This window comes from Penaeus japonicus, unplaced genomic scaffold (assembly GCF_977035675.1).
Source record: "Penaeus japonicus unplaced genomic scaffold, GWHDUDI00000001_assembly GWHDUDI00000041, whole genome shotgun sequence".
Classification (NCBI taxonomy): Eukaryota; Metazoa; Arthropoda; class Malacostraca; order Decapoda; family Penaeidae; genus Penaeus; species Penaeus japonicus.
Genome location: NW_028234443.1, coordinates 4,615,822 through 4,630,821, shown reverse-complemented (window position 1 = coordinate 4,630,821; position 15,000 = coordinate 4,615,822). Strand labels below are relative to the sequence as shown.

Below are 15,000 nucleotides of genomic sequence, written 5' to 3'. Positions count from 1 at the left end.
AGTGTATGTCTGTGTGTAAATATGGAGAGTTGCCACTGTGAATGAAAAGGCAAAGAACAGAAGTAGAAAGGAGATGGTGTAAAAGTACAAATAGTATATGAGAGAGAGAGAGAGAGAGAGAGAGAGAGAGAGAGAGAGAGAGAGAGAGAGAGAGACTCAATCTGAGCTTGGTCCTTGCCTGCCATGTTGCCCAACCACAGGTGACACTGGAAACTCACAAGCTTGGACGGGGCTCGATATGCAGACCATGGGGATATGAGGCCGGATCGCTACCACTGTACTAGCCTGATGACTAGAGAGTGATTGAGTGAGTGAGTGAGTGAAATAATGATTAGTAATAGCAGTAGTGAGAGAGGATATAAAGGATCCTCTAGCGCATACCTTAAGAGTAACACGATTATATCTTTGGCCAGGTTCTGCTCCCGTTAGATGGCCCAGGCTTCGAGGAGCACCGCGCCCACATGCTGATCGGTGTCATTGTGCGAGGGAAGCACAAGCGAGTTTTCGACCACATAACCGGCACTTGGAGTATAGTCGGTGTTGCCGCCCCCCCTCCCCCCCTCAATCTTCCTGTTAGCCATAAGACTCATGGTAAGTTCTGTAAACTGGGCCTTAGCAGATTGATTATTTTCCTTTCTTTATTTTGTCTTTATTAAAAGTTTCAGCTAGTTATTATTGGTAATGAGTTATTTACTTATTTATTTAAATGCTTGATTTTTAAATTAGATATTCAGGGTCAGAGTTTTAATTCCTAATAGATTAAGTTTTGATATAGATTTGATATATGATTAGTTTTGCAGCTCCAATTATTTTTTTTATTTATTCCCTGTAGTATTATGATGTGGTTGTGTGATTATCATCACCATCATCATCATCATTGTCATTTTCCTCATCATTCTCATATAAATGATTTTGTTGTTGACTTCATTATTAGTATCACTTAATGTATCATTTTTATTTCTTCTTAATCATCATAGACATCATTATTGATATATTTTAATGCCATCATCTCCATAATTATTATTACCATCATCATCTTCATTCATAATCTTAATTTTCTTCATTTTCCACTTTCCCTTTAGTATTTCTTCTTCTTCTTCTTTTCTTTTTTCTTTATTTTATTTGCCAATGTATTTCATTTCTATGATTTAACAACGCTTCCAAGAAACTGAAGTTTTGTTAATGTTCAAATACTTACCCCCTCCTCCCCCTTCTATATCTCTCATATTCTCTATATTTTCTCAGCTATTTTTCATAGAATTGACTTGTTTGATTTCTTTGGCTGCATACCTGTTTGTGTCAGTGTTGTGCTGTAACACTTACTATAGGAACACAAACCCCAACACACCATGTTCCTTGTGCAGTAATAATAAACGGACCTGTTCAGCAATGGTGTTTCCTCTCGTTTTTCCAAAGAAGGTGATAGTTGGTTGGAAGGGCGATTGATATGAATAAAGAACTTTATTTACCAGTCTGTAGTAGTTAGGCCTGTCTTAATGCAATATATGTATGTGTGTGTTTTCCTTTAGCATGTGTTAATTTCAGACAGATATACAAAGTCTTCTCTCTTTGTTTCATATTAATTAAATTAAAGTAGAATGATAATGATTATTTTAACCCATTCACGACTGGGGGAATCTTTGCCTAATTCTGCTTCCACTGGCAACATAGCAAGCGTGCACAGCTTCCTGCAGGGAGATTTCTTGAGGCACGAAATAGTGCTGAACCTCTTAACACATTCACGCCGGAGCTATTCCGGCTCTGAATGGTCAGAATGCCGGGGTTTTCGAACGCATAAGCCTAGCGCATCGGGATTCTCGGGCGCACTAGCAGCGAGCCTGGGCTATCCACTTGCTCACCTTGAGTGCCGGCCTTGACCAAATATCTCACCACCGGCGTCTGACCCAAAAAACAAAACATGTCAGCACGTCATCCGGCGCGAATGGGTTAAGAACAACTTTCACCCACTTTATTCAGTCTTCTTGTTTTCCTCCTCCTCAATAAAACCAAGAAATATGTGTATATAAGAAGAGAACTGTGTACAAAGTGTATTTACGGCAAAGTTTTATGGTGCACTAGGACATCATTCATGGCAAGGGAAATTTTCCTATCCCATGATATCATGATGTGATCCACTGTGAATGGGTTAACATTGACACTACCTTGATAGTGTAAGTTTGAGTGGATAGAATCAGCACTTGTTCACTACATCTTGTTTTATGTACACAGAAAATGAAATTGCTAATGCTGTATTTATTCCAGTTTTGTAATGATTGCACCCATACACACACACTTTTGCTCACAATCGCTTGCACAATCACAGTCGCACACACTCACACATACACTAAAAGAATCTCCAAGAATCAAGAGAAGCACAAAGCCATATCATAAACTACACCTTATAAAGAACACAAAACGTTGTACTTCAAATTCAAACAAATTTTTCTATTCCTGAAACAGAGTGTATGCCACTCTGCCATGGATCCTATGTTTGCCTGCCTGAGTTTAGGCTTCTTAGCTACTGTAAGAAAAGAAAGAGAGAGAGAAAAAATAAAACAAATAAATAAATGAAGGTTCACACAGAAAATACAGACCAATCCTTCTTTCACTGTCCAACCTAGCCTTAATAAAGATACGAGCTCAGCCTGACTAACACAGCTGGAAACCGTCTGGGTCCCTGAGGCAGTAAGTAAGTGTGTAAGTAAGTGGGGGTAGGTGTTGGTAAACAGGAATAGGAATAGAGAGTGGAACTGATACTATCTTGAAATTTTGTTCTTATAACCCATTCACGCCGGGGCGGTTCCGGCTTTGCATGGTCGCAATGCCGGGGTTTTCAAATGCATAAGCCAAACGCCCCGAGATTCTCGGACGCACACACCACGAGCCTGGGCTGCCCGCTCGCTCAACCCGTGTGCCGGCCTTGCCCTACTATCTCATCCCCGGCGTCTGACACAAAAACCACAAAACGTGTCAGCACGTCATCCGGCGCGAATGGGTTAACTGTGTATAGCATTGAATCATGCCAGAAGGTCTTATCATGTTCGGCATGACTTTATCACAAATGCTTCTGGGAATGACATGAGAGACCATAAGGCCCAGGGGTCTGTTAGAAGCCTTGTAAAGTTTTATTTTCAACAGACAGGTATATTACTGAGTGTTATATAATAAAGTATCACTGTTCTAATAGAAAGCACTTAACCCATTGCAGACAGGTATAGATTTGCTTTACTAGTCCCCACGAAAGGCACTAATCCTACCTGTATAGCATCTCAGATGGGCTTTATTTCAGAGCGAAGGAGCTTCACCCAATGCATTGCGACTCTTTGCACACTCTTTTATTCACTTTTATGATACTAGAACCATATTTTTGTTCATAGTTTTGTTTTTGTTGAACTATCTAGTGAGTCTTATATGTGCCATCTGACAGTGTTTATTAGTATTGTAGTAGGCTCTAATTGTAGTAAAGGGTCTATATCAGCTCATTATATTTTCTGTATTCTGTATAATAGAAGCTTTATGGTAGAACTAAAAGAAACGTTATTTTTTTCATTTGTGTATAATTTCATACACAAGCTCAAAAAAAAAATCACTAATGAAAAAAAAATGGAAAGATCGGGAAGCGGAAGGAAGCCTGTGCTTATGACTGTGAAAGCTACAGCACAGTGTCAATATTGGTACACGGGCACATTGCAAACAATGCACATGATCTGGATCACCTTCCTCTTCTCATTCTGCCTGCACATCCTGCATCACCGGTACTTTAGAGCCGGAGGACAGCATCTTGCTGCATGTCATCGTTTGTTGAAGATAGTGCTTGGTAGAGACCACTGAAGGGTACCTTTCAAGACTTTTTCCTGCTGGTGCTAAGAGATAGTAATGCCGTTTATGTTTGGGATTTTAAACTAATTCTATTTTGGTGAATATTATGACAATTTTAGTAATCATGATTGCAATTGGCATCATCAGTCAATAAGTAGAGGTATTACTCATAGTGTAATAGAGAAACACTGTGATTCACTCTACCCTAACATCAGATATACCATGATGACTTTTGGCACTTCCGTGATGCCACCTGTCGTCAGGTCAAAAACTTGTTTGACGTGTATGTCATACCCCCTATCCGCAGCGAGTTAATCTTATCTTAAACTGCAGAAAAATATAATTAACTCATTCTAGGAAGAAGTAATTTTGTGAAAAAGTTTTAGTGCCACTAACTGCACTATGACTGAAATAAATAAATAAAGAAAGAAAAGATTAGCGAGTGAACCTGGCTTGGAAGGGAAATCTAAATATTTATTCACCTTCGCTCCATATTATTTAGGTAAAAGAATGTCATGTGATGAGCATTAAAGACTGTCTTAACTATTTTGGGTTTATTAAATGGAATGCCGTTGTCTTCTGCTATCACCTTTTGCACATGCCATTATAAAGATCAAGAAATGGAAAGGGAGAGTCTATACCCTCCTCTGATACAGTTTCAAGTCAGAAAACCAAGGATCAACTTGTTCACCACTACATAATGTGTCAGCAACGATCAGTTACAACTATATGATGTACAAGCTAATTTTATATGCAGGGGCGAAATATGAAATAAAAGAAAGAAAGTACTCTTTTACAACTTCTAAGAAACTAACTCTCTCTCTCTCTCTCTCTCTCTCTCTCTCTCTCTCTCTCTCTCTCTCTCTCTCTCTCTCTCTCTCTCTCTCTCTCTCTCTCTCTCTCTCTCTCTCTCTCTCTCTCTCTCTCTCTCTCTCTCTCTCTCTCTCTCACTCACTCACTCTCACTCTCTCACTCTCTCACTCTCTCACTCACTCTCACTCTCTCACTCTCTCACTCACTCACTCACTCACTCTCTCACTCTCTCACTCACTCACTCTCACTCTCTCACTCTCTCACTCTCTCACTCTCTCACTCTCTCACTCTCTCACTCTCTCACTCTCTCACTCTCTCACTCACTCTCTCACTCTCTCACTCTCTCACTCTCTCACTCTCTCACTCTCTCACTCTCTCACTCTCTCACTCTCTCACTCTCTCACTCTCTCCTCTCTCATTCTCTCCTCTCTCATTCTCTCCTCTCTCATTCTCTCCTCTCTCATTCTCTCTCACTCTCTCTCACTCTCTTTCATTCTCTCTCTCCCCCTCTCTCTCATTCTCTCTCTCCCCCTCTCTCTCATTCTCTCTCTCCCCCTCTCTCTCATTCTCTCTCTCCCCCTCTCTCTCATTCTCTCTCTCCCCCTGTCTCTCATTCTCTCTCTCCCTCTCTCTCTCATTCTCTCTCTCCCTCTCTCTCATTCTCTCTCTCCCCCTCTCTCTCATTCTCTCTCTCTCTCCCTCTCTCTCTCTCTCTCTCTCCTCTCTCTCTCTCTCTCTCTCTCACATCTCTCTCACATCTCTCTCACATCTCTCTCTCTCTCTCTCACATCTCTCTCTCTCTCTCTCACATCTCTCTCTCTCTCTCTCACATCTCTCTCTCTCTCACATCTCTCTCTCTCTCTCTCTCTCTCTCTCTCTCTCTCTCTCTCTCTCTCTCTCTCTCTCTCTCTCTCTCTCTCTCTCTCCTCTCTCTTCTCTTCTCTCTCTCCTCTCTCTCTCTCTCTCTCTCTCTCTCTCTCTCTCTCTCTCTCTCTCTCTCTCTCTCTCTCTCTCTCTCTCTCTCTCTCTCTCTCTCTCTCATTCTCTCTCATGTATTCATGTATGCATATACAGAATAAATCCATATATATGAAGTATAACCTCATGGTGCCTTGGCCTTCTGTATAACAAATATATAAGATTCAATTCTGTGTTAATCCCTAAACCACCATGTCTCCAACACCATTGGATTCAAGACTTTCCCACATTAACACATATCAAGTACATCATACACAGGGGACATTACACCCTTGGGGTAAGCATACACATTCTTTTGGAGCTTGGTAATGCTTACAGCAGGGAGCGATGAGGTCTTGACATGCAGACCTCATAACATTCTGTCTCTTACTTTAGTAATTGTTTTATAAGGATGATGGTAAATGAATAAAGAGAGAAAGTTGAGTTACAAAGTCAGAACGTGGGAAAAGTTGAGACACCAGATAATAATACCCCCCCCCCCCATGGTAGGAAGATACAAGATTTTCACACATAATTTGTAGACATGCAACTCTAGATAGATGTGGCTAATTTTGCCATAAATATTGGTGTAGGCTTCTGCCACTTCAATGTGGAACAGTGGGGGAGTGCATATGTATGTGTCTTTGCATCTTACCTCTGGTTGACAAAATACTTTTTGCCAAATATGGTCAAAATTGCTATAGAACCCAAGCATTTTAGTTCTTAAATTGGAAACTTTTGAAACATTTTTTCCTTTTGAAAAAAAATAAAGGCTTTTTCATACTGAGGACCAAATATAGATTTACATATGCAGATAGTACACACATATATAAATATAGATATTTATATAGACATGGTGTTTATATAGATATATACATAAATACTTGACAAATCATCATCTCAATAACTCCACCCTGTCTTATGGATGGAGTTGTATATCAAGTTTGAGGAACTATACATATAACGCTAATTTTAGGCCAATCTCATAACCACTACAATGTGGAACAAATACAAATCTGTCGGCTGTTGTATACACACATTTATATATGTATAATCGTAGCTTCCTAGAATGATACTGTTGGTGTCAGGATGTTAAAGCTGATGGAGACTGGCATCAATGTATAGACTACACTGCTAAAACACTTTGTTATAAAAAGTAATACAATCCCATGGGAACCAGTGCTTCTTTCTCCCCCGGCCCTCTCAAAAACTCTATCCTGTCTAATGGATAGTGGTATGTCATGTTGAAGGAATTGCTGAGGGCACCTTGAGACCAAGGGAATATGTGAATCATTTATCAATGATGTCAGACAACATTGAATAGTTGCAAAGGGGGTAATGTACTCAAAAGAATATGCACAGGACATGAAATGGCTGCCAAGGGACATAGATTGGACTTTTAAAGGCCTGAGGAAGTAGTTTGATGAATAGAAAGTTGTTGGACATTGAAGAGAAACAGTATGTTTCTTTTTTTATGTTTATAAGGTTTTGTAATTTGTCTTGCTTCTAGTTTACTTCTGGTGTGTTAAAGGCCTTTTATTTGTAATAGTTTTCTTGTAATGATATTGCCAGTTAGCCTACCCAAAAAATTAAATTTCCAGATACTAATTAACTATAATAATAGATATTTTTATTATAAGTTTTATATGTTATCTCACAAACCAGATCTTTGGATTGTCTGTTGACACTTGTGAACTTGAATTTTTAAGAAACTGTAATGCTGCATTGAGTTTCATTATAACACCTAAGAATACAAAAATAGTATCTGAAAGGAGACAAAATTATGTCTTAACAATAGTGATGGAACTTTAAGATCATAGCTGACTTAATATTCAAGTAATCTTAAGTATCAGGGATGCATAACTGTAAAACTCTCTGCCTTTCCATCTGATATCTTTCAGAAGCTGATAGATTTGTCCTTTCTTCCATCCTAACCATGTGATTTTTTTTGTTATTCATGTTTTTTTTTTCCATTCTTGTCAATGCTTCTTCCTTCCTACTGAGCTCCTTTTCTCCCTACCCATATTCCTCCATTATATTTCCTCTTCTGCTCCCCCCACCCCATCCCTCTCCTTTTCTTTTCATCTTTTTGCTATCCTCTGGCTCTTGCTGCACACAGGATGCTGCATGATAGTGGCACATCATTCCTTCTCTATATCATAAATTCATTGATCATATACTAATAATTCAAGATGTGGTCCAGGTAATAATATGTAAGGTATTGTGTATGATAATTGGGTCAACTTTTAGTTTGTCTGTGGATTACTTCATGCATGCGTATAAAGTTAAAATGTCTAATTCCTTTATTGTAAATGTTTTTTTTATTTATTATTATTATTATTTTTTTTTTTATTATTATACACATTTCCCCAAAGATTGGATGTACTGGTATTCTTAGTCATGCTTACCAATACTGCTATCCATGAAAGTGAGTGTGTGTTTCCATAAGCATTTGCAAAGGACAGTGCAGTTGTATGTTACCAAAGTAAAAGAAACTGTCCGATAACAGCAATAACCATTTATTTTATTTTTTAACTTTGCAGACTCTTCAGAAAGGAGTTACACACCTCCATTGCCAACGGACGAGGACATCCAAGAAATCGCCTTGGCTGCCAAGGACTCAGAAGAGGAGGTGGAGGAGGTGAGCCTTGGCGAAAGGTCGTACACACCGCCTCCACCCCCGGATCGGCCAGGGGAACCAAACCTAGGCATTGCGCAAACTTCTCTGAAGAGACCAGCGAGAGACTACAAAGAATCGTCACTGCCAAAGAAGCGATTTACCGGTTTAGAGGACCAGCCGCCCGAGGCCGACTCATCATTCCAAACTCAAGAGCCCAACAGCCCACCCGAAGAGAGCTACATAGAAGCATCTCTGGACCAGGAATCGATGCTTGCGGAGCTCAACCGCCAGATTGAAGAGCACAAAAAAGAACTGAGCGAAATGCAGAAGACCATCGTCAACGAGGATGAAGAGCCCTACAGCCCCTCAAGATCTCACACTCCGCCCCTGGCAGGCAAAGAGGAGCTCAAGCTCGACACTTCCAAAATCAGTATTCCGTCAAATCTGCAAGAAATATTAGATAATATAAAGCAGAAAGAGGTAGAGATAAAAGAAAAAGAGCAGGAAATTAAAAGAAGATTAAGTTTGTCAGCTGATCCCATTGTTATGAATTATGCAAAATACCAAGATAGCAAAAATAAAGCATTAGGAGCATCTACAGCAGATATTAGTAAAGGGGATGTAGATATGCGGCCTTTGTTACACAATAAGACAAAAGATCTAGACCTTAGGGTATTACAGACTACAGATAAGAATAAAGTTCCTGTCTCAAATGAAACAAAACATGAAGCAGACACAGACCTTAGAGTTAGGGACCCTAGACTAGCCCGTGCACAAGCAGCTGCCGCACTTGATGCCAAAGAGAAAGGTAAGACTTTAAGCAAAATGAGTGACGAAGAGCTTCTTGCCAAAGCTCAAGAGATGGAATCCAATGACGACATTGGTAAACAGGCACATCCAGGGGAGGCCAACATGGAGGCAATGTATCACCCGCTCCCATACATGCCACCTGGTCCCTCTGGCGGGTTCATGCACCAGGGAGCCCCTGCACTGCCGCCTGATGACATGGGGTGTTCCATGGGACCCCCACCTCCTCCACCACCAGGTGTCATGGGGCCACCATCCTTTTCTGGACAGCCAGGGCCTCCACCCGTGGGCATGTATCCCCGTAATCATGGGGGCAGAATTCCAGGGCCACCATCCCACTCTGGCCCACATGGACCACCAAGTCATCCTGTCCCACATGGTCCTCCAGGCCACCCTGGCCCTCATGGCATGCCAGGTCCACATGGTCCAATCGGCCACTCCGGACATCCTGGACCACATGGTCCACACGGCATGCCAAATCACCATGATGGTATGGGTATGCATGGTATGCCCAATCCCATGGGCCCTCAGGGGCCTGGAGGTCCAGTCTACCCAGAGGGTGGATGGGAAGGAGGCAAAAAGTACAGTGGCAGGGGATGGGGACGGCACTACGACAACCCTCCAAGGGATAGAGACCGGGATTGGTACCCTAGGTCAGGCAGAGACCGAGGTCATCAGAGGTACCCCTACAAGGGCAGACGGCACAGGTATGAGGGAAGAGGTGACAAGAGAGGGTGGGAGGGCCATGAGGGTCCTAGGGAGAGGGACAGGGACAGGGACAGGGAGAGGGAGAGAGCACACGAGGATCACGACAGGGACGATGAAGAGGTCTATCCAGAAATTGACTATTAGAATCCTCAAATTATCCGAGGGGAAATGCATGGTGATTTTTTTTAACTTTTGATACTACGGAAAGTATTGATAGGATTTTGGTAGAAATGTGTTACCCAAACAATAAAGAATATTCGGAAAAACAGTCTAGGAAGAGTTGGCTAAAGTTACTGCCAAGTATATTTTGTTAATAATGAATTAATAATTCATAAGTTGTCAGGTTGGTTATATTGTTTAACAAAAACTAACCAGTGAATTTGTAAATATGTGTATTTGGCATATTGCTGTATGAATTGAGGAAGGTATAATTACACTTGTTTTACTCTCTACAAGAAACAGGCTTAACAATTTTTTAGTTAAAATGGAAAGATTTTAATGTTTACATTAAAATTAGGGGTTTGAGTATTATCTGCAGTGTCAAGTCCAACCAGTACAGTAAAGCTTCACTGGAATTGTACATTTATTAGCAATATGTCTGCTTTAGGACAAATCCTCCTGGCAGAAGTGACTTCAGTTCAGACGACTATCTTGTCAGCCTATCATGTTTGTATGTTGCTGTGTTATAACATACAGCTTGAACCATTTTGTAAATATGTAGAATAAGGAATTTTAGTGGCTTTGTTGTGTAGGAAAGAATCTGTTCAGTTTTTACATGCAAATTGCAATTGTGCTTGTATAGTGATGTATGTGATTATTTTCATGTTTTGGTAAATGCAATGGAGGGCATTATTTGTTATGATTATGTAGATTTTTGTCTCTTTTTTTTTTTTTAATCATCTTCCTCTTGTCTTTTCAATGCAACAGTCCCATGCTCCATCCTTCCCCCTTCTTGACACATTACTCATGAAGGTCTTCTGACCAATTTTGTACAAGTGCTTGACATGGAAGTAGTCAGTTTATATCACTGTATTGGCACATTTTTTCCATATATTTAGAAAGAAAGAAAAATGTTGCATGGCAGTAAGTGGCTGTGTATATTTTATGAACATTATGAGCAGGCATTCCTATGAAGAATATATGTATGTTGTTGAGATTTTTTTATATATACAAAGTACCTGTATTTTTAAGCAAAAAAAATCTATGCTTGAATAGTCAAAGCAAATAAAATATAATTTTTTACAAGCATTTTCAATTTCCTTAGTTTGTACTGAAAGAAGATTAAAAACCAATACAAAAAAAGACACATGAAAATTGACAGCCAAATGGAATGCCTGCAAATCTATGTTCATGACAAGTGTGAATTAAGACATGAATTCCCGTAAACACTGCTGTGGCATTTTCTTCATGAACTGAAATGTGCCGAGTGTAAAAGAGGGAAAAACGGATGGTGGTTATTAAAGATTTATATGGATATAGATATATATATAGATATGGATATATATAATTATATGTACACAGACCTAAGTGCATGATATAATTCAACCTATTTTTCACCGTGTGTTTAATTAATTAATTAAGGGGAAGTTTCGGTCGCGACTTCGTGCGTGTCTGTCTGTCTCATCTGTGAACAGTATTGTTAAGAAATATAAAAAAATCCGTCAATATGGAAATTAGTTGGCAAATAAAATAAAATAAGTACACCGTAAATAAATCACTTTAAACTAATAAGATGTCTTTTATATTTCCCTTTTGAGCGAAAGAGAACGTACGAGAGAGAAAGAGAGAATACGAAGAGGGAGACAGAAGAGAGAGAGAAAAAAAAGACGAAAAGAAGGATGGGTGAGAATGTACTAAAGACTAAAGTTGAGGAAAGAAAAGAATGGAAATAAGAACTAGGAGCGACAGAGAAGGGATAAAGAGGAGGAAAATAAACTAGAAGAGAAGAGAGAGGAGCGCGTGGAATGACGAAGTGCGTGAAGATGTAAATATACGCGAACTCTCATCCATTACCCAAACTGTTCTAAAACGACGTAAATAATCTCAGTTTGAGGTCGTTTGGGCGGTTGAAGAGATTAAATATTTCTTTATTTAAAGAAAGTAGTCTACATCGAAGCATAAAAAGTCGGGAAGATATTTTACAGAGTTGAAAAAAAGGTTGATTCAGCGAACTCGAAATAGTATTGGAACGATGTTGATGACTGAAGTACGATAAATTCTATTATGGGAGAATAATGATATCAATGACAAAAATCATAATAAAGATGATGAAAATAATGATTGTTGATGATTATGTCCACTGTAACAATAATAATGATAATAATAATAGTTCCGTTTAGAGAGATTTCCGAAGACGACATATAGGCCGCCTGACTTATAATATCTTCATTAGTATCACAATTATCATGCTTATTATTATCGTTAATGCTTATACTAATAATAAAAATGATGATAACAATAATTATGATAATGATGATAATAGCGGCAGTAGCAACAATGATGATATGATAATGATAATAACTATAATAATAATTATGATAATGACAATTTTGATAATAACAATAATAATAATGATAACAATAGTAATAGATAATCATAATATTCATAATTATGATAATAATAACAATAATATTAATGATAATAAAATAATAATAACAATAGTAATAGTAACAATGATGATAATAATAATGATACTAAAATTGATAATAATTAATAACAAAAAAATGATGATGATAACAGTAATAATGATAATAAAAATAATTAAAAATAATAATCATAACAATAACAATACATGAAGAAAATAAAATATAATAAAGAAGTGGCAGAAGAGAAGAGAAAAAAATATTGTTAAAAAAAGAGAAAAAAATAATAACAAGGAAAATGTAGGAGAAGGAGGGAGTAACAGAATTTATGGAAGTGATGGAGATGTACGTCTTTGTACGATGTAAGAAGTTAAGCGGAAGAGTGTATACATATATATATATATATACATATATATATATATATATATATATATATATATATATATATATATATATATATATATATATACACACAACACATATATAATATATATATATATATATATATATATATATATATATATATATATATAATATATGTGTGTGTGTGTGTGTGTGTGTGTATGTATGTATATATATATATATATATACATACACATATTTAGACACACACACACAGTGAAAGAGAAAATGTGAGAGAAAGATGAAGAGAAAGACAGAGAGAGACAGGACGCATCGAATAACGCTATTTCATGAATTTAAGTATATCTGAATTATAATAGAACCAACATGTGCTTGCACATAGATTTTTAAAGCAAGCTATAAAATCTAAATTGCAAGGATTATAGATCTAGTAAAAGAGAAAACGGAGAGCAATGCAACAATGGCCACAGAAAAGTCTTTTACAGATAAATAGCCTACAATAGGTGAATAATATCACACACACACACAAACAAACAAACAAACAAACAAATACTTCTCTGGCACTTTATTCCTTTCTCTCTCCCTCCTCCTTCTCTTCCCTATTTTTCATTTGTTGATTTATAATAATATATACTTGTAGCAAGCTATGATTATTCAAAGCCTAAATTTATCGTCCGTGCTCTGTATACCTTCGCATTTTGGTGTACAAAATTAAGGTGAAATCACATATATAAGGTTGATTTGGCGAACAGCTGTGGTTTTCTGACAGTCGCTGGTCCGAAAAGAACCATCCATTTGTGTTTCAAACATGGCGGCAATCACAAGTGGACGAATGGCGCACATGTTGTTGCTCTTTGGGTTCTGCTGACGTCAAGCAAACTTTGCATGAAGGAGAAGTATGTGAGTTCGCTCTTGGTTAGCAAGACGAAGGAATTACATAAGGAAGAGTTTTAAGTCGAAGGCCAAATGAACTTTCATGTGAAATATATGAATAGAGAAAAATTATACTTTACATATTCCATATTTCTAATTATAGTGACTTTGTATGGTTGAAAGCGCATTCATAAAAGTAATATTATAAAACATAAAAAGACTGGTATTATAACGGGTAAAAGGGCCGCAATAAGTCTCTTCGCTCCGAAACAAAGCCAATCTGGAGGACCACGCAGATGGCACGGGGGCCAGTCCTTGGGTTATTTTTGTATGTTCTTTTCTTTAACATAGGATGTACAGACATAGATGCTCTGTAATGCGGGAATGCTCCTTCTCTATACCTGTCAAAGGGATAATTCTCTATTGAATACTTTCAGGAGGGACAGATACTCGCCCATAACAAGACGGTGAATGGACGACAAACTCATCTTGTGAGGGTTAGTAGGTTACCAAAGGATGAATTGAAAGAAAATTACGCTCTCTTGTATAGAAAAAATAAATTAAACTCATCTGCAATAGGTAAGTAAAAAATACGTTCTTATTGTAGCTGTTTTATCTTATTAAGGGATATACTTTTTTTTTTTTTTTTTTTTTTTTTTTTTTTGTGTGTGTGTGTGTGTGTGTGAAGTAAGTATTGTGCCACAACCCTCTTTTATTTTGCCAGTTCGCCAACAACCCTTAACCCGACAATTCTTACATATATACTTTTGGTGTTTCGTGGTGAGACTCCGACCTTCGTCTTCAAGCTGCACGTGCAATTCTATGGTAGTTGTTCCATGTTCTATAATGTACTTGTTCAGGCTATATTTTCTCAGAAAGCAATCGACTTCTTACGGGAGGTGGAGATGGCGGTTTTCCAAGAGGACTTTCTTCATAAGATCAGTGACCCTGAGAACCTCATAAAGTGAACCTTCCTACAAGGTGTTTCTCCCTTACTCTAACAGCAACTCTCACCACTCATTCCCGTCTGCTAAGCTCCTAGCAGAGACCAAGGTAAGTCTCACCACAAACCAATAAAATTATGTAAGAAAGAGTCATGTGAGGATTCGTAGGAGACTGAGAAAGTAGGCCTGAAAAGCAGTTGCTGGGGTGAAGAGTTCCATTCCTTAGGTTATTTACTTTACTGTACAATAATGGAGTCAGCACTCGTTGGCACACTCTCACGAGTCAGTCAGCATTCGCTGACACAGGCAAGTTCGTCATAGTGCATATAAGCCTGGCGATACATATTTTCTGCAAATCTGGCTTATCCTTCTCCTTAGTACAATAGTGTACATCCCATTCGAACATAATAACCTACCCAAGAAAGTTTTTTTTTTTTATCCTTGGGACACTTTTAGAATGTACTGTGTCTTGCAAGATTCGCTTTCACAAGAATATAGCTTCTCTTTTGCATGA

The 15,000-nt window shown here is 38.3% G+C and overlaps 1 protein-coding gene across 9 annotated transcripts in view; it reads left to right on the top strand.

Annotated features, from left to right (window-relative positions):
* pps (protein partner of snf) overlaps positions 1-10,969 on the top strand; it is a 45,040-nt gene extending 34,071 nt beyond the window's left edge. For all 9 annotated transcript variants that reach the window (XM_043005677.2, XM_043005682.2, XM_043005681.2 and 6 more), the window contains 2 exons: positions 414-591; positions 8,133-10,969. In XM_043005677.2, coding sequence (XP_042861611.2) covers positions 414-591; positions 8,133-9,868 — 1,914 coding nt within the window. In that variant the 3' untranslated portion in view covers positions 9,869-10,969. The remainder of the gene's footprint in view (positions 1-413; positions 592-8,132) is intronic.
* Positions 10,970-15,000: the final 4,031 nt, after the last annotated feature.